This window comes from Boleophthalmus pectinirostris, unplaced genomic scaffold (genome assembly GCF_026225935.1).
Source record: "Boleophthalmus pectinirostris isolate CB_2022bp ecotype Guang Dong unplaced genomic scaffold, ASM2622593v1 HiC_scaffold_14, whole genome shotgun sequence".
Taxonomy (NCBI): domain Eukaryota; kingdom Metazoa; phylum Chordata; class Actinopteri; order Gobiiformes; family Gobiidae; genus Boleophthalmus; species Boleophthalmus pectinirostris.
In genome coordinates this window covers 27,100,109-27,125,906 of record NW_026571047.1, presented here as the reverse complement: position 1 = coordinate 27,125,906, position 25,798 = coordinate 27,100,109, and the positions used below count along the sequence as shown (strand labels likewise).

The 25,798-nt window shown below is 42.1% G+C and overlaps 1 protein-coding gene across 1 annotated transcript in view; it reads right to left on the bottom strand.

The window, feature by feature from the left end:
- cunh10orf90 (chromosome unknown C10orf90 homolog) overlaps positions 1-25,798 on the bottom strand; it is a 55,656-nt gene that overhangs the window by 9,311 nt on the left and 20,547 nt on the right. The window contains exons 4-7 of the mRNA XM_055149920.1: positions 19,327-20,398; positions 10,257-10,403; positions 8,160-8,275; positions 1,071-1,251 (exon numbers count right to left, since the gene is read on the bottom strand). Of these exons, the coding sequence (XP_055005895.1) occupies positions 1,071-1,251; positions 8,160-8,275; positions 10,257-10,403; positions 19,327-20,398 (1,516 nt within the window). The remainder of the gene's footprint in view (positions 1-1,070; positions 1,252-8,159; positions 8,276-10,256; positions 10,404-19,326; positions 20,399-25,798) is intronic.

Here is a 25,798-nt window from a genome sequence, read left to right as displayed (position 1 = left end):
ACTAAAACCAGGGACCAGGACTAAAACCAGGACTAAACCAGGACTAAAACCAGGACTTAAACCAGGACTAAACCAGGACTAAAACCAGGAAAACCAGGACTAAAACCAGGACTAAAGCAGGACTAAAACTAAAGCAGGACTAAAACCAGGACTAAACGCAGGACTAAACCAGGACTAAACCAGGATTAAACCCAGGACTACACCAGGTCTAAACCAGGACTGAACCAGGTCTAAAAGCAGGACTAAACCTGGTTTAGACAATATGACACCTAACAGTAGGTGGACATAATTTAAGGCAGCAGTGATTTCATATATAAATTATTTCTCTATCAATAATATTTTTAAAATGCTTAAGTAAAGACAGGGCTTTTTATTTTCTTTTAGCAGACAAAACAAATATCTCATGTTAAGATTTCCTGGTCTTTACTTCTCTACAGTAAACAGTTGTCTGTTCATGGAGATTTGGGCTCAACAGACAATTTGAAGAGAACAAACAAGAATTTTCAGGATGTGGTTGTTACATTCATGTTGTTTTCAAAAGCACGACAATATCAAGTAATACAAAGTATTCAGATTACGTTACTCACTTTAAGTAATTTAATGGATTACGTTACAAACTACATTTTGGGGTATGTAATTTGTAATCTGTAGGGGAATACATTTTAAAAGTAACCTTCCCAACACTGAGAACAAGCCACTATGATTTAAAAGGAACCTACAAGTTTAAAAAACCCAGATTCGGTACCGAGGTTATGGAGCCTGTGAAAGGAGTCAACTTATGGAACAGTCTTGGCAAAGATATAAAAGAATCAAGCACAACAACGGCATTTAAAAAACACATAAAAACCAGTGTTGTAACTGATTAAATGTTTTAAAGTAACTCAATGTTGATGTCTTGTCTGAAAAAGGGAAAAGGGGGCAGAGAACATAACTCTTCTTTCTGCTCCTTTTCATTCATTTCTTGTATGTTTGCTGTTGTGACACTGTTGATATCTTTTTAATACTTTATGAATGAAATAAATAAACCAATAATTAACTAAAAAGGACTTCACCAGTATCTTTCTTCTTACCCTTCGCATTTATCCCTGGACAGCTGTTGCTTTGGGGCTGTCTTGAGTGAGCACTGCCCCGTCTCTTCGCCTGGGCCCCCCTCCTCAGTTGGTCTCTCCTCTCCTGGGCCCTCCTCTCCAGCTCCTCAGTCCTGCGTCTGGACCGAGCGACGAAGTCCGGACGAGACCTGAGCAGAGCCTCCTGTCACGGTGGGACAGTCCATTAGCGATTACACAACCCGCAACCTTATGACCACACGAGCCGCTCCTACACCTCACACTGCGGCTTCTGTTCTGTGCGAAGCTGAGGCTGAGGACGTGAACTAAAAGATCTGAAAAAACTTACACTAAATAGCTTTTATTTAATTGTGCTGTAATTATGTTTTGCTCGCTCTAATTTTATTGCTTACTCGTTAAATGTCCTTCATAATTCATAGCTAAGAAACCTTTTAAACTGCATTAGGAAACATTTGCATTCGGCCTGTAAATTTTCCTCTACCTGCTTTTCTTCACGTCAAAAAGGTTCACTACTAAATCCAAATCTCTCAGTGTCACAATATGCATCTCACTGTATGATATTTATTGCGTCTTTTGTCTTTTAAACACCCTGGCAAGATTTTGGTGTGAATTATTTCCGTCATAATCCCAAGAATTTAAGTAAAAACATATCGTATTTTCCACACTATAGGGCGCACTTAGAAGCCTTTAATTTCATCAACAAACGACTGCGCACTTTATAATCCAGAGCACCTTATATATGAATTTATTCGGTGTCATAGGCTACGTTCAGACTGCAGCCTGAAGTGACCCAAATCCGATTTTTTGGCCCCTATGTGACCTGTATCCGATCTTTTAATGACAGTCTGAATGACACAGATCAGATTTTTTCAAGTGTGACCCAGGCCATTTCGATATGTGGTCCTAAAACTGATACATATCTGATCTTTTGACTTCAGTCTGAACGGCCAAAGCGCATTCATCCACCTACAGGTTATCAACAAGCCACAAACGTCACTATTCTGCACTGAAGTAGGCGAAAATTGACCAATCTTGGCTACGTCTCCGCGTCCACACGTTCCTTTCAACGGACTGACCCACAAAACACCACGGCCAGAAACCTCGTCCTTCTCCTTCTCAATCTCCTCTTTAAAACAAGTAAGTTGTTCATGTTCTGGCTCCGGTACGAGAGGAACTTTAAAATCTCCAGGTGCTCAATGTTCGCGTCCATGTTTGGACAACTTCCGTAAACACAGAGACGCTCGCTGCGGTTGACGTCGTCGTGTCTCCAGTGCACATGTGGGACACTTTTGGGCCGTTTAATGTTCACACTGGAGTCACATACAAGTCGCATTTAATTGGAAATGTGAACGACCTCGCAAAAACATCGGATTTCACAAAAAAATCCAAATTGAGCGTTAAGTCCTGCAGTCTGAATGTAGCCTTAGTACGACTTTAGTAAACTACAAAGCCGCACCACTTACAGCATTACGGAGCATCGCGTAGTAATACATACTGTGATTCCTTTCAATATCAAAATGCACCTGTCCAGAGACATGCTTACAATGCCCACTTTAAACTCAAGGCTATTATAAAGTTAAAATGCAAATTGAACAAAGTTGAGAGTTAATGGAACGCGTTAAATTAAGTTTGACTGACTTATCTAACTGTTGTGTTTCGTTTAATGCGCCTTACAGTCCGGTGCGGTTTATATGTGAAACAAGTTCAAAAATAGACCTTTCAATGACAGTGCGCCTTATAGTGCGGAAAATACGGTATTTCTTCATGTTGTCTGCGCTGAAATGAATCATGGGATATGTAGTTCCCAATGTTTATAAGCTGTTGCTACTATAAAACAATGTATTTAAGCAAAAGAATTTGTATTTTTTTTATTTTTGATTTAATTCAATATATTGTGTCAGCCCCGGTATTATTGTGAGACTTACATCCCTATACACTACGTAACTTTTCGTTTGAGGGTCCGTCACCTGCTTGTTTCTATGGATACGCCATTGCTCTGCTTCAAATGTTCCACAGTATGACATTAAACAGCTCTACTTTACATTTATTCAATTACAGGTGGTTTTATAGCTCAAAAATACTTAGAAAAACAGACATTTTGACTGTGAGCGGGGTCGCCTCTCCACAGATCTGACCTGTAACTTGCCCTTGTTCTGTCACCATGAAGCTAGAACAATTTAATGCCAAACTGTGAAACATTTTAGACAAAGCAATAACATCCACCAATATAATAGCGAGCAACCTTAGGGGTCGAGTTGAGCAGATTTTTCCTGCAGACCCAAAGTGCATCATTTATTCCACAACCAAGAAAAAAAAAAAACTGAAAAATATTTACAAAAAGTCCAAAAGTGAAAAAGAAGCCTGGCAAAACCTGCACCCACACACAGAACCTTCTCTGGACAAAGGTGAGGCTGGTTCCTTTTATAGGTCGCCTCCTTTAACTGGGTGAGCTCATCTCAAACTGCAGGTAAATACAGATTATTTCAATTCAGTGTTCAAAAGTTTGCTGTATCAAAAACAGAGCTCAAATATTCAGAATAGAAACATATATATCTTTATTAATTTACCTGTGTTTTATTAATTTTAAAATACTAAATAGAAAAGTGTTCAAAAATGGCCGTTCATTCAAGTCAGTGGGCCGAGCTCAGTGGTACGTGACTCCAGATTCGGCTTTAGCCCGACGAGATACTTCCGGTGGCTCTGAGCTGATTGAGCATGTGCAGTAGTGTATCATGTGATTGCTTTGACCAATCAGAGCGAGAGGAGCTCGAGTGAAGTGGAGCGAACGATTATAAAGCGTTTTTGAAGACAACTGAAGGATTTTGAGCTGAGAAAAAGTTCATAATCTAAAAATAGGTAAAAATCGCCACAAAATCTGACATTTTTAAAAGTTGTAGGTGCCCTGTCAGACGAACACAAGTAGTTTGCGATTACATTGCGCTCTACGAGAAAAATCCCGTCTCGGCCCAGGGGATTTTTTCCGCTGTAGTACCAGTGAGTGTCACTACGTCAACTGGAGGCAGCTACGAGCAGCAACACCCTATCCAGGTATTTTAATAGATCCATGGCCGAGCTCAATGGTACGGAAGCCGAGAAGGGTCACAGCAAACGCAAATGCCGCAACAGATACAAAAGCCGCAACACATTAAAAAGCCACAACGGAAGTGACCGCGGGACTCTATTTTCCGACGGACCGATCGAGCGTCAAGTGAAGAAGAAGAACTACAATGTGAAAAGTAAAGGAACGGAGAAGTTGGAAACGTAAGTAAAAGTAATTTATTGTTTTATCATTATACGTTTCATGCATTGTAGTTCTTCTTCTTCTCCACTTGCTGCTTGATTGGTCCGTCGGAAAATAGAGTTCTGCGGTCACTTCTGTTGTGGCTTTTTAATGTGTTGCGGCTTTTTAATGTGTCGCGGCATTTGCGTTGGTGTTGTGGCGTTTGTATTTGTTGCGGTGTTTGCATTAAAATAGAGTCCCCGCGGTCATTTCCGTTGTGGCTTTTTTTTTGGTGTGTTGTGGCTTTTTGTTGTGTTGTCGCATTTGTATTTGTTGTGGCGTTTGCGTTTGTTGTGACACCTCTCGGCTTCCGTACGATGGTGCATGCACCTTTAGCCTGGCGAGGTACTTCCGGTGACTGTTTTTTTAAGACAACTGAAGGATTTTCAGTGGAGAAAATGTTTATGTTATGAAAATAGGTAAAAACTCACGACACATTTTGAAAAGTTGTAGGTGCCCTGTCAGTCAAACACGAGCAGTTTGTGATTACATTGCGGTCTAAGACACAAATCCTGTCTTAGCTCAGGGAATTTCTTCCACGACGTCAACTGGAGGCAGCTACAAGCAACCAAAGACTGTATAAAAGAAGCAGACTAAATGAGGGTGACGTCACCCACAGCGTTCAGCGCCGTTCAAATGAGGCTCGGGATGCTCATGGTTACAGGAGTGAATCTGGAGCCGGGGTCTAGTATGTTAAGAATACGACAAAATAGCAAAAAAAATAATTCAGGATATTGTAGAGCTGGTTAATACGAACATTTTAAGACCAAAATGACGAGGCTCACAGCAGCAGTTACAGAGTGAGGAGTCACAAAATCCAAATGTAAGTCAATTGGAGCCAGGGTCAGAAGGAGCCGGAAGAGCCACATGGAGCACTTCCTATCTGGCACGCGGCGGCTAGTGCGTTATTTATGTCCACTCATATATACAGTCTATGCAAGCAGCAACACCCTATACACTTATTTTAATAGATTCAATTTCAATTTCATGACCCCTCCTCCTAACAAAATGGTTGCCTGTCCTGGAAACTTCTTACGGTGCTCCGGCTCCCTGGGGACTCTTTTCGCCGGAACACTTGAGGCAGACAACAAGAGGGTAATTCATTTTGCTCACAATTCCTAAAATAAATGCACTTCTTCCATTTACTTGTTTCACTTTCTTTTACAGGTCACTTCACCGAAACACATTTTTAATCAATTATCAATAAACATTTTTAAACTCTGCATTTTTTTCTGTCTTTATATCACCTGTTAGCTGGCGCCAGGCCTATATAACAGACCATTGTTTCCGAAAGACTGGCAAGAGATATTTTTTGGGTCACGATCTGCATGTTGATTTGCAATATACATATAAATACATCTCCACGCACCTCCGCTCCTCACTTTTTCTCCTCTCTGCACCCCTCCCCGCTCCTCACTCCTTCTCTGTGCAAGGAATCTCCGTGTTCCCCTCCCCCCGCTCACTTTTTTGGTAGCAGAGTCTTGCCTAACCAGTTTTCTGTGGGAAACATTGATTACTGTTTTTGCGAACAAAACAGCCTTTTTCTGTTAAATTACGGGTGTTTTCATTTCATTCTCTACCATGAGTTGGCTTACCGGTCCACAGATTTGACTCGTAACTTTATAACGTTATAACCTGTGTAACACTGCAACCAAAATTGCAAATTGGTCATGACCCTCAGGTGGGTCACAAGCGATTTTTGGGTCGTCTTGTCACGATCTGCATGTCGGTCTGAAATAGAGAGTTGTTTACATGGATCTGTGACCTTATCGTCACTGTGGAAAAGCATTTGATCAGAATATCCTGTCCTCAGTAGGGCCAGTATTTCTATGTTCACTGTATTCCTTTCACTACTACATACATGTGTGAATTTGGATTTTCTGTGCTCACAAAAATGAAGACAAACCACAGAAACAGACTGAGTGCTGCGTCTGATCTGCTGCTGCGCTCTCCTCCTGCCTGGAACGTGCTACAAAAACACAGACAGACCCACCTGTCTCATTAGAAATGTTGACATGTTAAGACATGTTTTGTATAATTTCTAATCTTTTGTAATTATTTTATTGACTATTTTGTTCCAGTATTGCTGGTTCAATTGAATGTTGAAAAGAAAAAGAAATGGGCTAAATTTAATGTACAAATAGGCGACTTATGGATCCTTTTATTGCTGCTTCAATGATTTCAATGTTCAATTCAATGTTTAAAACTTGAGTAATACTAATTGTTCAGAGAGAAACGATCACTTAGTCAACAATAAAATATCCTCATTAATGTTCAATAACTGTCACAAATTTATTTTGTGATTTATGAATAATATCTGTTGACTTGGTTCGTGAAGATTTGTGACTTTTAAAATACGGGTCCCCAGAAAAAAAGACTGGGAAACACTGTAATGGACTGGCTACATTACGAACAGAAAAGTTACACGATGCACCTTTAATTGTTCCACAGTATGGCATTACATACATACATCTATCTTGCATGTATAGAATTACATATGTGTAGTGAGCCTTAAAAAACATGATTTTTGTGAGGGAGGTTCCCTTTCCACATATATCTCCACTAAACTTGATCTGATCCATAGATACTGACAAGATTAATGCCTTATTGTGGAACATTCTTAGCCTGATCCATCAGCCTGTTTCCGTTCATGGAAACCATCTGACCTCGCAGCATTAGGATTCGTTCGCTCGATGGTAGGCGGGTACTTTTTTAAATTTAACCAATCTCTGCTATTTGGTCGTGACGTATGTAATGCGCCACAGGACGAAGGGCAATAACGTCTTTCCCCTTGATAAAATTCACCAAACATTCTCTTTGTTCCGGCTTTAAATCCTCGATCTCGAGAATCGTTGCCAACACAGAATGTCTGACCACGAAAGGGACCCAGACAGACGCTTGAGTTTGACGTCATGGCTTCACAGCTCTTCTCTGATTGGCTGATGTGCGGTCTACAACTTCCGGGGTTCTTGCAAATCGTCTAGTGTTTAATTTAATTTCTCTCCAGCAAATAGGTCAGGAATCGGAATACAATAGACGGTTCGCAAAATCCCCAGAAGTGCGAGTTCGGGCACCAGCCAATCAGTGAAGAGCTGTGAAGCCATGATGTCAAACTCAAGCGTCTGTCTGTGTCCCTTCTGTGGTTCAGCACGACAGTAAACAAAGCGGTCGAGACGGATGTAGACGAAGACAGACATTCTGTGTTGGCAACGATTCCCGAGATCGAGGATTTAAAGCCGGAACAAAGAGAATGTTTGGTGAATTTTATCAAGGGGAAAGACGTTATTGTCCTTCTTCCAACGGGATTTGGGAAAAGCCTAATATGCCAGTTAGCTCCGTTAGCGGCACATTACATACGTCACGACCAAATAGCAGCGATTAGTTAAATAAAAAAAGTACCCACCTACCAATGAATCCTAATGCTGTGAGGTCAGACAGTTTCTACGAAGTGAACCAACATGAAATCAGGCTAGGTGGCGCCAAATTGGCTAGAACATTTTAAGCAAAGCAATTAAATCGCCATGTAGACAAGCAAGTGACAGACCCTACACCAGAAAAGTTACGTTGTTCGACTTTAAAATGATGCTCATGTACGAAAACAAAAAAACAAGTAAATTAGAATGAGCCCTTATGTTTGTGCATCCAAAAATCCCGCAGGGGGCGCTGTAATGTGTTGACTTACTGACATATGTTGGACAACTTCAACCTCAAACCCTAAGAAACAAACTTATTTATCATTCACAGGGATAAATATTCTCAGTAAGACCTGTTTATACAGTACAATCTCAATTCTCGGGCTAAAACAACTTCACCTGTAGAGACACATTCTGCGCTGGTCTCTGAATGTCATTGCTCAAAGGCACGAAGGCAGCAGCGTGTGATTTGTTCGTGCTGCTATCGTCCTTCACGGAGTCCTGGGCATCGGTTTCTATGACAACAGAGATGTAAATAAACAGTTTATGTTTGGTCTGAGTGCATCCCTGCATAGTTTACAGAGGGCTTGTAGTAACAAAGGAAGTAACAGTGGAAATAGTAGGTCATAAAATTGGATTGACTAGATAAAAATATGTCTGAACTTTAATTACGTTGCTCTGTATAATTATTTCTTAATTTGTATTACCAATAAAAAGTTAAAGGCCACGTATTACGGTATTTTCTGATCTATGTTATAATGTTTCCTCATCACAAACAGACCTGAAGTTGTATTTTGTTTCATTCACACATGTTTAAACGCACAAATCCTGCATTTTAAGGCTGAGTTCTGTCTTCTATCAAATGGAAAACACTCTGTTCCACTTTGCGATGTCATGCGGGAATACAGGAAGTGCCCCAGTGTGTTTTTAAACTCCATACTTCTTCACTCTTCACATAATTTGGGTCATTTCAGCCTCGGAACTGAAGGCTCTGTGGAACGTAGACCACGTTTACACTGAAACGAATCCGCGTATCACCATATTGGAAATGATCTGCATCCAGACACGTCGTTTCTGTGTCCGCAAGCCTTCCCTGTCCACACACCTTTGAGCATATTTGTTTACGTTTTACAGAAATGAAACTTAAAGTCGCATGCCTAGGCTCAAAAACAGCTCATACATCATCAGTAGTCTCCGCCAGCTTTTAAGTAAGAAGACGTGATGAGCTTTTGTCAGAAATCCAACATCCAACAACCGTCTACAACTGTGTATTCTTTGGTATCTGTGGTCGTGGTAGCAGTCATCTTGCCGGTAATTGGGAAATTGCTCATACCCCTCTGTTTGGAGTGTGCCTCTGAAAAATCTTTGTTTGGAGGTGGAAATAGCCCTATCACTTTCCCCTATCCCTCTGCCGTAACAGTAACTGGGAAAGTGGTATGGCCAGGGGGTGTAATGGGATTCAGCCTTAGACTTAGCGCCTCTTCGTTGGTGCACGGAGCAGCCAGGCCTGTTGGAACGTTGGACAGTCCAATCAGACTCGGGCCCCGTCCACACTAATACATATTTGAGTCGTTTTTGTTGTGGATGCAGTGTTCGTCCACACTAATCTGATGGAAAACGACTCCAGAGACGGACCGATCTGGTGCCGCCAGCTCCCACGAATTCATTTGAGTATGGATCTGATCCAGCACTGTGTGGACGCCTGAAAACACTGATGTAGGTCTGTGCGCCGCGAAGTACTTCACCGCCAAAACGCTAAGAGGCTGGAATATATGTCCATTGATATATACGTTGTGTGCGTACGACCTGCAGACGTATAATCTCTGAAAAGTTTAACATGAATCATCTCCAACACGATAGAAACACAGAACAGACTCACCATCAGCAGAACATCCCTCTGTCACAGAAAGAACACTTATAATCCACGTGAGTCGTGTCCTTTAGTCCGACAGAAGCTGAACCACGTCAGGGCCCAATAGTGAGCTGTTTTTCGAGCATTTAGTTTATGCAAATGAGCCGTGCGGTTTTAAGTTTCGTTTCCGTAAAACGTAAACAAATATGCTCAAAGCTGTGTGGATAGGGAAGGCTTGCGGACACAGAAACGAAGTGTCTGGACACAGATCATTTCCGATATGGTGATACGTGGATTTATTTCGGTGTAAACATGGTCTCAATCCGGGGTGTTATCTGGCTAACAAGTCATGGCATCATCCCTATCAGTAGTTCTCGTGATGTTTAGTTAGTTTGCTTTTAGATAGATTGGAATATCCTGCATTTGTCTTGACATTTATCTATGAGTCTCACAGCTGTGAACAGAGCCCTTATCTTCAAATGACTCGGTACAATAATGAACTATAGAAGTGGTTATACAAAAGAGCCAAGCCTAGTTATTTATCCTAACAAAACATAAAATAACTCTGGTATGTTTTAGATGAGGTAACAACATTTTAGAGCATCACGTTTGCATAATTTAGGATCTTTAACTGTAGACATTACCAGAGTTCTCCTGCGGTGACGGAGCAGAGTGGTTTTCAGATTTTCCGTTTGGCGTTTTCTTTTTGCTGAATTGTCTCTGCAGTTTGATGTTTGCGATAATGGCTGCGGCGTTCAGAGCCAGGACGTCCTCTGGAGTTTGGTCCGCATCTGAAACACAGTTATGATCAGATTTATTGTACTCTTTTATGTGAATATGTTTAAAGCAAATTAAGTGTGGATTCAGAACGCTATGTGCTTCAAAGAATGTGCTGTAAGATATTCTCTGGAGATCACGCTGGGGGTGTTCTACATTTAGTATCTCTAATGGTGGAATGTTTAGGAGTTACCCAAACACAAATCATGTCGCCTTTTCTGTTCAGTTCTTTTTGGTCATTTGATTGTGTTAAAATAAAGCTCAGATTCAGACAGATACTTTATTGATCCCGAGGGAACTTCAATTTCTCCATAATATTTAGAGCTTTTGTTGACTACACTGACAATCTCACTGCTTATAATGCTACACTATAAAAGACATAAGATACCAATCACAATAATCACAGTATTTGTCCAAAAAGAAAATCCAAATGAAATCTTTTTTTCTTCCAAACTCTGTCAAAAGTGAGACTAAACCACATCTGGCGCCAACAGGCCTGAGATACTACCCCAGTGCAGCTGCTGCTGTCAATCAACTGCAAAGGGACAATCTGATTGGTCGGTTTTGATGCTAGGGCCAGCAGTTTGCAGACAGAAGACCCAAGGAGAGAAAGAGCATTTCTGAATGTGTAACCCCCTAAAGTAACACCAAATCTGATAGGATACTCATATTTATGTTATGTTTGAGAGAAGTTCACCTTTCGTGGCCTCACTGTTTCACAGATTTTTTTTTTTTGTGTGTGCAATTTTGTATGCTTTGTATGCTTGTATGAATGCACATTGTGTTCCTACTCCTGTGTCCTGATTGGCTAAGGACTGTAGACTATTGTCAATAAATCTCCTTCATGCTGTGTCTCCTGTACAGTACAAAATGCGTTCAGCTTGACAAATTGACATAAATGTTCGATCTCTAGCAGTGTGATTCTGAAGTGCTGTATGTTTGCAAGTTTTCTCCCCGACAAAACCCACAATGTCGACGAAACGTTCTGCACCGGCAAAGGCTCCTGCCGTCGCATCCAAAAGGCAGAGGAAGATGCAAACCATCGCACAAAAAGTTGGACGTTTGGACACGCTGAAGGAAGGTAGAAGTTACGTGGCTGTAGTGCATTACAAAATAAATTAATCTTCGGTTTGTTACATAAAGAAGGAGGAAAATAACAAAAGGACGACAGCAATAAGTTTTAAGAAGGATGAAAAAAGGCTTGTAACTGTCCTGTCTGAGAAAAGTGTATACAGTGTGTGGTGAGGGGTTTACAGCCTTAAAACAGATAGAATAATTGTAAAAAATAAAGCAGACTACTTTGCGGATCTCGCCTATTGCGGGTTATTTTTAGAACGTAACCCCCGCAATAAAAGAGGAACCACTGTAATAAAAACACTGCACTGCTCATGTTTAAGTCTAACTTGTGTAACAGAGCTTCAGACAGAGCAGTGCCAACAGTTTCACATCCACTGAGAATGTGGATGACATCAGCTGCACAGTGTCGGTACTATTATAAAAAAGATTTGTTCTCAATGGGCAATGCTGCATCTGATCCATCCTTCAGTGTTGAGGCAAGTAGTTGTATCAGTACCCAGTGTGTCTGTTCTCTCTTCTCAGGTTTGAAATGTAATCTGCTGCATGTATTTGTGAGAAAATGTGTCTTAGGGCTTAGTTTTTTGGTCAAAATGATGAAATTTGTATTCGTTCTGGCCTTTCGTCCACACAGAGCCGGTGTTTTGGGTGGGAGCAAACAGTGTTTTTTGAGAACAGGTTCCAGAGTGGAGAAATCTGAGAACACCGGCGTTGTGTTGTCGTGTGGACGAGCAAACCGCAGCTTTTGGAAAACGATGACATCATGCCCCCGTCATCGCCAGGGTCCTCCGATGCAGCGAAACCTGCAGCCCTTGAACTAGCCTCCGCGGACCACAAGACCATTGACGAAATGTGACAGGTGTAGCCTACGGAGCCGCTCCTGTCGCCCAGCAACAGGCACCACACAGATTACCCACACAGATCAATAACAAAGATTACGCACGGGGAACTGTTGCGTTTTGAGACCAAGTTATTCTAATAATTCTCATCCAAATCTTATGACTAAAAACGAAAACTTATGTTTAACTTTTGCAAAACAAAATGGTTCTACTTCTGGGATAAAGTACATCTAAAATAGGTTAAATTACCTTAAAAGTAAAAAAAAAAAATGTGATGAGATATGCATTATTAAACATTATTATCATTGTTAACAGCGCCACATACAGGTGTGGCAGATGTATTATACCGTTTATACCGTTCACTCAGTGCTCCATTGTTGTCTGGATGTGAATATTTATTGATCCAAAACATGTGTGGACGCGATTTTTTTTCAACCCACAAAAAAAAAAAATCAAGGAGTGTTGTCGTGTGGACGTAGCCTATTTGAGTGCTGATTCATTGCCCTTTAATCAGGAGGTGCTTGTTTAGCTTGCTAGTTCGTGTTGCTTTACCCACTCTGGTCTCTGACAGTTGTGAAAATCACTTACAAACTGGTCATGGTGAATAATGCATCAGGTAAGTGAGGAGCAACTTTGGACCAATGCAGAGTGTTGTTTCCAGACAGTACAAATTGGTTACAGCGCCTTTAATGCATGTACTTTTTTATTGTCCACAGCCTCATTAAAAACCAATCTTTCTCCTGCTGTACTCTATGACCTGTTACACCTCTCACAGCGATGAGTGGACCGTATCAAAGCTGAATAACTGATGGAGCCCTGGGCCTCTGTAATTAATTGATGAAACTCTTAATGAATTAGATTAAAGAATAATGAATAATTTCACACATAAAAACTAGTGTAGAGGAAATCAAATATGGAGCAGACTGATAAAGGTCTCCGCTCACTGTTTGAATGCAAATTACACACAGGATCCTCATGCACTGATGGCTATTTTAAAGTCTGGTCTTATGTGGTTAAGTATTTAAACATTTTACCATCAAATCTGTAATATGTATAAACAGCAAAGTAACTGTACGACCTCGTTATGTCTAGAAAGGTTTTTAACAATATGATGATTTGTTTATGGCAAATATCAGAAGCTTATGCGACCAAATGGAAGATGGGGATAAGTAAATGTAGTAAAGTTAAGATTTATAGGTGCACAGTGTAACTTTTCTAGTAGGGGTTGCACCACAAACCTGTTTCCATGGAGATATTATTGTTTTGGCTGGATGGTTTCACAATATAGATGCATCAAGAATCTCGGACTTCTGGTCATCGCGCAATACATACTGGGAAGGATTTTCCGAAAAAGAGAGCATCAAACCTCCATGTTTGATTTCCCAGTAGGATGCTTCTATTGACAAAGTCGATCTTTTCAAGTCTTTTGAGACATATCGCTTTTGTTTCTGGTTCTGATATTAGTTTTGGGATTTGGACATCGTAATTGTGTGGTTGTTGGATCCTAACAGCGGAAAACGTCTCGAGAAATTTGTTTGCGATCTCCATAAATGCAAAAGGGAATCAGATGTGTGTGACTGCAAATCTCCATTTAAACTGTTTCCCTTCACAATGGAATTGAAAAATAGTGAAAGGCGAAGGTGATGGGCAGTGTTGATCCACAGGAAAGACGAAAAAGGAAACCTTTGGCTTCCTAAGAAATCATCCTGAGTTTGCAGCGAACATTTTGTATATGGAGGGTCATCAAAGCAAAATCCCGATCCCTCACTCAGCCTTGGTTATGAAAGTGAAAAGCACCAGCTGTTCGCCAAGAAACACCTTCCACTGCAAAGTGACCAAGACGTGATGTTGCTGTAAAGTCACAAGAACAAGAAAGTGTGAGCTCAGTCTGTTTGTCTTCTGGCACCTCTCGCTTAACAAATGGGATCTCGCTTTGATGGCGCTCCACATACAAAATCTTCGCTGCAAACTCGGGATGTTTTAGGCAGTCAAAGTTTTCCTTTTTCGTCCTTCCTGTGTATCAAATTTAAACTTCTTAAAATGTTTTAATTAATGCAAAATAAAATATCCAGTACAGATGATGTATGACAGGCATTAACATTAATCATTTGTATATTTTACTTTACACTCATATTTAGTTTGCGGGACTGTGGTTTATTATCCCACCCACCCGCTCCCGTCCTAGTCTCAGTCCCAGACCTGGTCCTGGTCCTGGTCGGGTCCCGGTCTCAGTCCTAAACCAGGACTAAACCAGGATTAAACCAGAACTAAACCAGGAATGAATCAGGAGTGTCAGGACTGGCCCAGAGATATGCCCGTAGGCGTCGGGTGATCAGGAAACCGGGACCACCAGACTGGGACCAGACCAGGACTGAGACTGGAACCAGACTGGGACTGAAACCGGGACTCAGACTGGGACTGAGACCAGGATTGAGACCTGGTTTAGACCTGTTCAGTCCTGGTTAAGTCCTGTTTTAGTCCTGGTTCAGTCCTGGTTTAGTCCTAGTTCAGTCCTGGTTTAGTCCTGTTTTAGTCCTGGTTCAGTCCTGGTTTAGTCCTGTTTTAGTCCTAGTTCAGTCCTGGTTTAGTCCTTTTAGTCCTGGTTCAGTCCTGTTTAGTCCTGTTTTAGTCCTAGTTTCAGTCCTGGTTTAGTCCTGTTTTAGTCCTAGTTCAGTCCTGGTTTAGTCCTGTTTTAGTCCTGGTTCAGTCCTGGTTAAGTCCTGTTTTAGTCCTAGTTCAAGTCCTGGTTTAGTCCTGTTTTAGTCCTGGTTCAGTCCTGGTTAAGTCCTGTTTTAGTCCTAGTTCAGTCCTGGTTAAGTCCTGTTTTAGTCCTAGTTCAGTCCTGGTTTAGTCCTGTTTTAGTCCTGGTTCAGTCCTGGTTTAGTCCTGTTTTAGTCCTAGTTCAGTCCTGGTTTAGTCCTGTTTTAGTCTTAGTTCAGTCCTGGTTTAGTCCTGTTTTAGTCCTAGTTCAGTCCTGGTTTAGTCCTGTTTTAGTCCTGGTTCAGTCCTGGTTAAGTCCTGTTTTAGTCCTAGTTCAGTCCTGGTTAGTCCTGTTTTAGTCCTGGTTTAGTCCTGTTTTAGTCCTGGTTCAGTCCTGGTTAAGTCCTGTTTTAGTCCTAGTTCAGTCCTGGTTTAGTCCTGTTTTAGTCCTGGTTCAGTCCTGGTTTAGTCCTGTTTTAGTCCTAGTTCAGTCCTGGTTTAGTCCTGTTTTAGTCCTAGTTCAGTCCTGGTTTAGTCCTGTTTTAATCCTGGTTCAGTCCTGGTTAAGTCCTGTTTTAGTCCTAGTTCAGTCCTGGTTTAGTCCTGTTTTAGTCCTGGTTCAGTCCTGGTTTAGTCCTGTTTTAGTCCTGGTTCAGTCCTGGCAGGGCTCTACTTTGAGCTTTGGAGATGTAAAAAAAAAACAACTAATAACGCAGTATTACTCAAAAACGTGTGAATGAAACAAATCACAACTCCAGGTGTGTTTTTGAGGAGGTAACACCTTTCCAACACAACTCAAAGCTCACAAGAGTCCATTTTGCGTAATATAAGACCTATAAAGTCCAATATTAGCTGAAAATCGTCTGTCTTTTCATTATACATGTCAAGTGGGAGACGAACAAAATGTCTATGAGTGAATGGGGTGCGACAGAAAAAGGATCCTTGTGTCAGTTACTAAGAGACAGACTCTCAGCGCAGTCTTGTGATGTCTCCCATAGCACATCAAAGCAGAGACAGTGTCAGGAGGATGAGGTCAGGAAAATAACAGATGCATAATACGTCCACAAAGGGAAGAGATAAACAAAAACAAGAATATATTTAGACAACCTCTCAAAAGTAGTGACAAGGATGCTACTGACTAATGCACAGAAACAAAATCTATGTAGGACGTGACCCAGTTCAGACGGGACTGAAAAATATCTCGACAGCTTTGATTAAAGATGCACTATGTCACTTTTCAGGCAATAACGCAGACAGAACGTGTCACTGCCTCGTCTGGAATGTCCCACAGCATGGCATTAAAGGTCCTATATTACACAGAATGGATTCTTGTGAGTTTTAAGTCATGTTTTGATGATGTTACCTCTTCACAGACATACCTGAAGTTGTGTTTTGCTTCATTCACACATGTTTGAGTAACACTTAAAGGTTGTATAGAGGATTTTTTAAGGGAAGCGAAATACAGCGACCGTCCTTTTTCAAATGTTGTGCATGTTTCCTCAGTAGAAACATCTCCTCTTCCCGCCTCTTTACTCTAGAAATCACATTTGTTTACATCCAGTGCGTGTTCAGAATTACTGTTGAAGTGACCTGCCTAGAAATATTTTAGCGACCGACGCGTCACTTTTTAGACCCTTCGGACTTTCTTTTGCGGCGAACCGGTCGTGGATTCTCGTCCGCCGTCGCGACAAACTTTGTGCGAATTGCGAGGAAGCTACAGTTTGAAAAAGCCTCAAAGAACCGCCGCATAAACCACATAATCCCCGAGCGCCGGCGAGTCAGTTACACTAAAAATGTAGGGAGTTTGACTGACAACCTAACAGCCAATAGAAAAAGAGGGAGCCTCGTTTTCTATTGGCTGATGTTTATCTGGCCTCACTACGTCCACTACTGATAGATTTTCATTCTTTCTTTTTTTTTTTTTCTAAAAGGCTGCTGCATCTCTGTAATGGTATTTTAAACTTTCAATGACAATTTCAAACAAAAACAAAAAATCCTCCATACAACCTTTAATTATAAGTCTGTCTATGGCTACGTTTATACGATTAGGGTCTGAACAGAAGACGCAAAAGTGGCGTTGCATCTTCACTTTTTATTCCACTTTTAGACAAGTGTTTTCGGAAGGAATTATTCTGCGTGAATATGGTGACGCAAAAGTGTGTGGAATTTGATTGTGTATGCATGCCAGACGGCTCGGTGGTGACTCTAGGTGGTGATGTATGTGACGTAAACGTGTACGCGGCGTGAGCAGATCTGACCAGAGTTTTGCGTCTTGGGCAGTGTAGACGGAAACACTACGGAGGAGCGTGTTCAACTTTTCCACTCTGGAGGGTGGTTTCAGATTTTTGTGTTTTTAAGCCCCAAAAACACTGTCAGCGTTTAAACGAAATGCACTTCCAATAAAATATGTTGTCGTTTTTACCCACAAGCGTTCTCATGTAAACAGGCTCGACATTTCCAAAGGTCAAAATGCTCTGTTCCACCTTGTGAGGTCATGAGGCTCTAGTTTTCAAGCTAACGGCCTTTAACTTTTAGTTCAGTTGAAACTGGTGATTGCTAGAGAAAGTGTACAGAGTTGAAAAACATAGTGGAGCACTTCCTGTATTGCCACCACAGACTGTTTAAAAAAGTGGACTAAGCGAGTGTGACGTCACCCACAGTGGTCAACTCCCATCAAATGAAGCTCCCGATCCTAACGGTTATAGGAGTGAATCTGGACCCAGGCTCCATGTTTGGAAATCCGACTGCAAGTATCATAGCAATGTGGGTTTTTTCGGAAGGTTCAATGCGTGTCCTAAAAAGAAGCACAGGAGATGGAGAATCCGAGAGAACAGGCCACTTTATTTCAGCATTTCCATTGAGAGAGATTCAAGTTGATTACCAAGTACAACTGCCACCCCGGAACGACGCCTCTGACCAACTCAAAATCAGGGGTAGCTTTATACTACATCTTGACAAAACATTAACTTGTTGATTTAGCATATACAGCAAGAAAATGAACAATACTGCTGACCCAGTACACCTTATCATGGGTGGGAACATGCCACGGGGTCCACATATGTCAGTTTTTCTGCTTCGTGGCATCTCAAAGTCCAGAAAAACATGTTCTTTATGGCACATGAAAAACATGTTCTTTATGGCACTCAAAGTACAGAAAAAACATGTTATATAGACCTATAGATAGTCATACGTGTTTTCCACCCTGTTGTCATTCCAAAGTCCATAATATTAGGTGAATTAGCATGACCAACACATAATATTTCCCACAGCAACCACAAGAGTGAATCACTGAACCTGGGGCGGCAGTAGCTCAGTTGGTAGAGCATTCGCCCACTGATCTGAAGGTTGGTGGTTCAAATCCTGCTCTCGACATAAACATCACAGGCTGAGCGGTCAGATCCACTGACTTGGTGTGATTCCAGCTCCCACAGATGAATGCTGTCGTTGTGTCCTTGGGCAAGACACTTAACCCACCTTGCCCACAGTGTCTGGTGTGTGAATGGGTGAGTGATTCCTTGTTGTGAAGCTGGAAAAGCGCTACAGAAAGATGTGACCATTGACCATCATGATTGAGGTTGTTAAATGTTTTTATCAAAACTTTAAATAGTGTAAATAATATCTAATTAATTTAAATTACTTAGCAATGAAAAGCACTAGCTGTCAATCAAACCTGTTGTAACGCTAGTGGGAGGGATCTCAGGGGATGAAGGCATCTGATTGGTCCGTTATTTATATTCATATCTTGATTTTGGAACAAATAGCGAAATGAAAAATTCAGAATCATGTAGAGCGAGTTAATACAAACATTTTAAGACCAAAATGACGAGACTCACAGCAGCAGGTACAGAGACGACAGAGATGACAACATTAATTCATATATACGGTCTATGATTGCCACATGACATCACAAGGTGGAACAGGGTGTTTTCTGTTTGAGAAAAGAACTCAGCCTAAATATTAATAGTAAACGTGTGAATGAAACAAAACACAACTCTGTTTTTGATGAGGAAACATTATAACATAGATCAGAAAATGGTGTAATATGGGCCTTTTAAACTTAAAACGCTGCAGGTTAGATCTGTGGAGAGGCGAGCTTACTCACAGTCAGAATGTGTGATTTTTATTTTTTTTGCCATACTGTGGAAACAATGAGGTGAGAGATATAATATAACACGATTCTGCCCACTGTTGTTCTTTTTAGTGGCAAAAACTGCTCAATTTTAATGCTATTATTACACAATGAATAAAAATTTGTAATATTAATCCAATAATTCAAGGAAATTTGCAAAAAAAAACACACGTGAATCATTTATAAAAGACTTACCAGGAGCCTTGATGAGCGTCAGAGGAGGCACCACCATCTCTCCATCTGTGTTTTTCGATTGTCCTGACGTTTTCACCCCGTTCGCCTTTGCAAGATTCCCAAAACCATTTCTCTGCGAAGAATCAAAACTCAATTTCCTGGTGAGCGGCTGCACTTTTTTATCATCAGCTCCCTCAGAATTCCCAAAAACATTTCCGTAGCAACTCGACGGTCTTTGGGGTCTTTTTGGCGTTACATTTGTGATTTCCGAATTTGCTGTTGGGGCGACTGTTGCGGGTGGAGGCATTATCATAAGATTCAACGTAGATTTGTGAATCGGTTTTGAATCTACGGGGTTTGAACTTGGGATTGTGTGATTTTCTTGCGTCCAGGTGCGGTTTTCATTGTACAATCCTTCGGTGTAACTATGTCTGTGCTCCTTGGTCCGACTAGAATCGTTAGGAGTATAAGTTTCTCTATGTTCCGTCACTTTGATGATTGTAGCTTTTCTCCTGTGGACCACCGTATCCAGATTCTGACTTGCCGTTTGATTTAGACCTGGTTTTACGCTGTGAATCGGACTAGTCGTCACCCTTTGCTCGGTCACTTTCACTATAGTTGCTTTCCGTTGCACCATAATTCGTCGAGAGTCCATAGATTCTTGGTTCGCGGAAGGAGTCGGAGGAAGGCTGGAAGATCGGCAAACCTTCCTCGAGGAGATTGTGATGGAAGAAAACCCGGCTTTGTTTTCCGGAATTACGGTTTTCGTGGTAGAAGCTGTGTCGATGTGCGAAGCTTTGAGGGGTTGGACACTTGAAGTTCTCTGCAGTGGTGTTTTAAATGTTACACTGTCTCTCGAAGGGTCTGCAAAAGTCGTCCTGTGAAGAAGTTCTGGCTTGTCTTGTGGTACGTTGGAGGTTTGGGTGAAGGTTTTGGATGCAGGGGGATCTAAGTTAGTCCTGGGTTGGTTCTTGGTACTCGGACTTGAACCTGGAAGTGCTAAGACCCGGTTTAGTCTCCAACTTCGCTTCAGGGCTTGCCAACTAACGGGTGCGTCGCCAACGGTGACAGCAGGATTACGCTTCTCTGGAACCTGTGGAGAAATAGAAAATAATCACTGTTGGGCGAGTGACTTTAAACTGTAATGTGTTATTTATGACGTGTTACTGTCATTTCAAAGTAATTTGTTACGTTATAATATTACTGTGTTTAAAATTTAAAATATTACACGACTATTGAAGCACTTTTAAGTTACTCTCACCAAAATAACTGCGAAGATGCTGAACTTTTGCGCCGTATATGAATTGAACCAGGACTAAACCAGAGCTGAACCAGGACTGAAACAGGTCTAAACCAGGACTAAACCAGGTCTAAAACAGGTCTATCCCAGGACTAAACTAGGACTGAACCAGAGCTGAACCAGGATTGAACCGAGGACTGAACCAGGACTAAACCAGGTCTAAACCAGGAAGGAACCAGAACTGAATCAGGACTAAACCAGAACTGAACCAGGTCTAAACCAGGACTAAATCAGAGCTGAACCAGGACTGAACCAGAACTGAACCAGGACTAAACCAGAACTAAACCAGGACTAAACCAGGACTAAACCAGGACTGAACCAGAACTAAACCAGGTCTAAACCAGGACTGAACCAGGACTACACCAGGACTAAACCAGTACTAAACCAGAACTGAACCAGAACTAAACCAGGACTGAACCAGGACTAAACCAGAACTAAACCAGGACTAAACCAGGACTGAACCAGGACTACACCAGGTCTAAACCAGGACTGAACCAGAACTAAACCAGAACTAATCTTGGACTAGAACTTGGAATCTAAAACCGCTCCTGAGAGAACCCCGAGCGTCAGCTGTGGTTAGTCACGTGGAGTGCGGCGTTCTGCGTCGGTCCTTTCACTCGCAGTCACCCGACGGTCTACACGGGCGCAGCTCCGGCGTTTCACCGCTGTTGACATCGCAGTGATTTTAACGAGTTTGTATGAAGAAAAACGAAAAACCCACCACTTCAGTCCAGGTTAAAAAAGCATTGTGACCCTGCCAATGCTGAACATTACGGCGTTACAGCAAAAAGACATGCATTACAATAATTCGTAACTTTTAAAACACTTTACTCCCAAAACTGAAAATAAGTGACTAGATATACATGGATTTCAGCTTTTGAGAACTTTTCCATTCTAGGAGCACTGTGAAACTTTTCTGGTGGAGGATCTGCTACCTGCTTGTTTCCATGGAGATGTTATTGTTCAGTTTGGAATGTCCCAGTGTGGCATTAAATGTATCCAGCTTGTATTTACTCGATAACTTGGGTTTTTATGGACCTTAAAACTTGGATTCTTGCGTGGACTTGCCTCTCCACAGATCTGACATGTAACTTTGCCCTGTGGTGTCAACAAACGTCTTTGTGGAGAGAAGCAGGTGACACGCCCTCCACCAGAAAAGTTACACAATGCACCTTTAACGTTGGTTCTCATTGTGAAACTCATGAAAAGGCTTTGAGCATTTTAAAGTTTCTTATAAAGTTATTTATGCTCGGAGACTGGACTTTGGAGTAACGTGTTCTCTGAGTTTCTGTGTTCCATTTGTCAAGTTGGAAAAACACAGACTAGTACACTGCGGTAACCTACCTAAAAAAAAAAAAAAAAACATCAAACAAACATCAAACATCAAGTCTACCAAAATGCTGGTCAAATTATTAACGATCCTATCACGACTTTTTGAGCTTTAAACCATGTTGTAATGTTGTTACCTCATCAAAAACAGACTTGGAGTTGTGTTTTTTTTTCATTCACACATGTCTGAGTAATCCTTTATTATTAGTCTGTCTACATCTCCAAACCTCACAATGCTCTGTTCCACCTGGTGATGTCATGTAACAGTCATTTTCAAGTCAACAGCTCCTTTTCATCTTTTGTCCAGTAGAGATTGGGAATTTCAGGGCTGAAATGATCCAAATGATTCTAATGAAGGTTAATGTGAGATATAAAAAAATAACAAATATAAAATAGCTTCAAGTTCAATGTCAAACTGGAGCTATTGGCAATGGTGAAAACAAACTGATAGGCTCATGAAATCTGCAGTACTGTCCTATAATGACCTGAGACATGAGGGACCAGAACTGAACCGGGACTGAACCAGGACCGAACCAGGACTAAACCAGGACTGAGTGTCGGGACGAGTCTGTAGACTGTTGAGTGACCACAGGTGAAAGGAGCGGTGCAGGGCTCCGCGTCCCACAGAGCTAAGAGCAGCCGTCTCCCAATCGCGCTTTGTGGACTTTGCTCGGGGTTCTCTCTCTCTCAAGTCCAAGATTAGTCCAGGTTTAGGCCTGCTTAAGACTTGGTTAAGTCCTGGTTTAGTCTTGGTGTAGTCGTGGTGTAGTCCTGGTTTAGTCCTGGTGTAGTCCTGGTTTATTCATGGTTCAATCCTGGTTTAGACTTGGTTTAGACATGGTTTAGTCCTGGTTCAGTCCTGGTTTAGACCCGGTTTAGTCCTGGTTCAGTCCTGGTTCAGTCCTGGTTTAGTCCTGGTTTAGTCCTGGTTCAGTCCTGGTTCAGTCCTGGTTAGTTCTGGTTTAGACTGGTTTCAGTCCTGGTCCTTTAAGTCCTGGTTTAAGTCCTGGTTCAGTCCTGGTTTAGTCCTGGTTTAGTCCAGGTTCAGTCCAGGTTCAGTCCTGGTTCAGTCCTGGTTCAGTCCTGGTTCAGTTCTAGTTTAGTCCTGGTGTAGTCCTGGTTCAGTCCTGGTTTAGACCTGGTTTAGTCCTGGTTCAGTCCTGGTTCAGTCCTGGTTTAGTCCAGGTTCAGTCCTGGTTCAGTCCTGGTTCAGTCCTGGTTTAGTCCTGGTTTAGTCCTGGTTCAGTCCTGGTTCAATCCTGGTTTAGTCCTTGTTTAGGCCCAGTTTAGTCTTGGTTTAGTCCTAGTTTAGTTCTAGTTCAGTCCTGGTTCAGTCCTGGTTCAGTCCTGGTTTAGTCCTGGTTTAGTCCTGGTTCAGTCCTGGTTCAATCCTGGTTTAGTCCTTGTTTAGGCCCAGTTTAGTCTTGGTTTAGTCCTAGTTTAGTTCCAGTTCAGTCCAGGTTTAGTCCTGGTTTAGACCAGGTTTAGTCCTGGTTCAGTCCTGGTTCTGTGCTTTATGTTCTGTAGATGATTCTGAACAGCGTTAATGTTAATAACATGATTCCACATAATTTTGAGTAAAAAACAAAACATGAAATATTACTGATTTATGTCGTCATGAATCACGTATCCCCACTTGAAAAAAAATCCCCACTACACCGCTGTGTGTGAAAGAAACAAAACATGTTTTCTTGAGTTAACAACATTATTACACAGCTCAGAAAACAGTGTAATATGAACTCTTTCTATCTCTCTCTTCATTTATAAATTATTATCTATAGAACCTCTACTGCATTTTTGCCGAATTCAAACATAAACCAGACCCTAACCGTTTCCCCGGGGCGGCCATGTTAACTCCGTGAAGTCTCTCCTCCGCAGTGGGTCATCTGAGTGGTTTTTCTCTTGGGCTGTTTTGTTTTCAGTCAGATGACACTCCCAGAGCATGAGACAGAACCAGCCCCGGCCCACAGCTCTGCAGGCAGCACACAGCCTGACACAATAACAACCAGACTCCTATTCTCCATGGAAACTCAGGGCCAAAACATGACCCCGAGGAGAGAGCAGCTACCACTCATGATTATGTTGTGTTAAAAGTTCTAAATTACACAAAATTGACTCTTGTGAGCTTTAAAGGTTGTATAGAGGATTTTTTTAAGGGAAGAGAAATACAGCGACAGTCCTTGTGCGCGTTCAGAATAACTGTTGAAGTTTCCTGTCTAGAAGTAATTCAGCGACCGACGCGTCAGTTTTTAGACGCTTCGTCTGCTTCGGTCGCGCCATCCCTGGACGAGATCTCCAAGAATCACCTCAGTTTGGCTTTGCTCCTTTTCCTCTTCTCTTCTTCTTTCAGCGACCTCAAAAACGGACTTTCTTTTGCGGCGAACCGGTCGTGGATTCTCGTCCGCCGTCGCGACAAACTTTGTGTGAAATGCGAGGAAGCGACAGTTCGAAAAAGCCTCTAAGAACCGCTGCGTAAACCACATAATCCCCGCACGCCGACGAGTCAGTTATACTAGGGAGTTTGATTGACAGTCTAACAGCCAATAGAAAATGAGGGAGCCTCGTTTTCTATTGGCTGATGTTTATCTGGCCTCAACACGTCCACAGTTGATAGATTTTCGTTTTTTTTTTTTTTGGTCATTATAATTACAAAGCTGCTGCGTCTCTGTTAGGGTATTTTAATCTTTCACTGACAGTTTGAAACAAAAAAAAAATCCTCCATACAACCTTTAAGTCGTGTTATAATGTTGTTACCTCCTCAAAAACAAACCTGGAGTTGTGTTTTGTTTCAGTCCCACAAGGTCACAGCATTTTATTTTTTCTGTTCATACGCTGCTTTTTTTCTTGGAATTCTGTTTTTGTTCAGTAGGGTTAGGAATCATTTTGCAATATAAAACCAAAAATAAGAAAATGAAAAAAAAAAAAAAAAAAACAACAAAAAAACCCCACAACTATTTTCTTCATTATTTGTCTTCAAAACCAAAATGAAAAAATGGATAACAATTATTTTTTTCATTTTTTGATTTTGTGTTTAAAGGAATAATGATCCCGTTTTCGTGACTTAAACCCCCGGACTGAACCAGGACTGAACCAGGACTAAACCAGGACTAAACCAGGTCTCAGTCCTGGTCTCAGTCCCAGTCTGAGTCCCGATCTCAGTCCCACTCTGGTCCCAGTCAGTCCTGGTCTGGTCCCACTCTGGTCCCAGTCAGTCCTGGTCTGGTCCCACTCTGGTCCCAGTCAGTCCTGGTCTGGTCCCAGTCTGGTCCCAGTCAGTCCTGGTCTGGTCCCAGTCAGTCCTGGTCTGGTCCCACTCTGGTCCCAGTCAGTCCTGGTCTGGTCCCACTCTGGTCGCAGTCAGTCCTGGTCTGGTCCCAGTCTGGTCCCAGTCAGTCCTGGTCTGGTCCCAGTCTGGTCCCACTCTGGTCCCAGTCAGTCCTGGTCTGGTCCCAGTCTGGTCCCAGTCAGTCCTGGTCTGGTCCCTGTCTGGTCCCCAGTCAGTCCTGGTCTGGTCCCACTCTGGTCCCAGTCAGTCCTGGTCTGGTCCCACTCTGGTCCCAGTCAGTCCTGGTCTGGTCCCAGTCTGGTCCCAGTCAGTCCTGGTCTGGTCCCTGTCTGGTCCCAGTCAGTCCTGGTCTGGTCCCAGTCTGGTCCCAGTCAGTCCTGGTCTGGTCCCAGTCTGGTCCCAGTCAGTCCTGGTCTGGTCCCACTCTGGTCCCAGTCAGTCCTGGTCTGGTCCCACTCTGGTCCCAGTCAGTCCTGGTCTGGTCCCAGTCTGGTGGTCCCGGTTTTCTGATCACCCAACAGTCTACACGGGCACACGTCTGGGCCAGTCCTGGTTTAGTTCTGGTTTAGTCCTGGTTT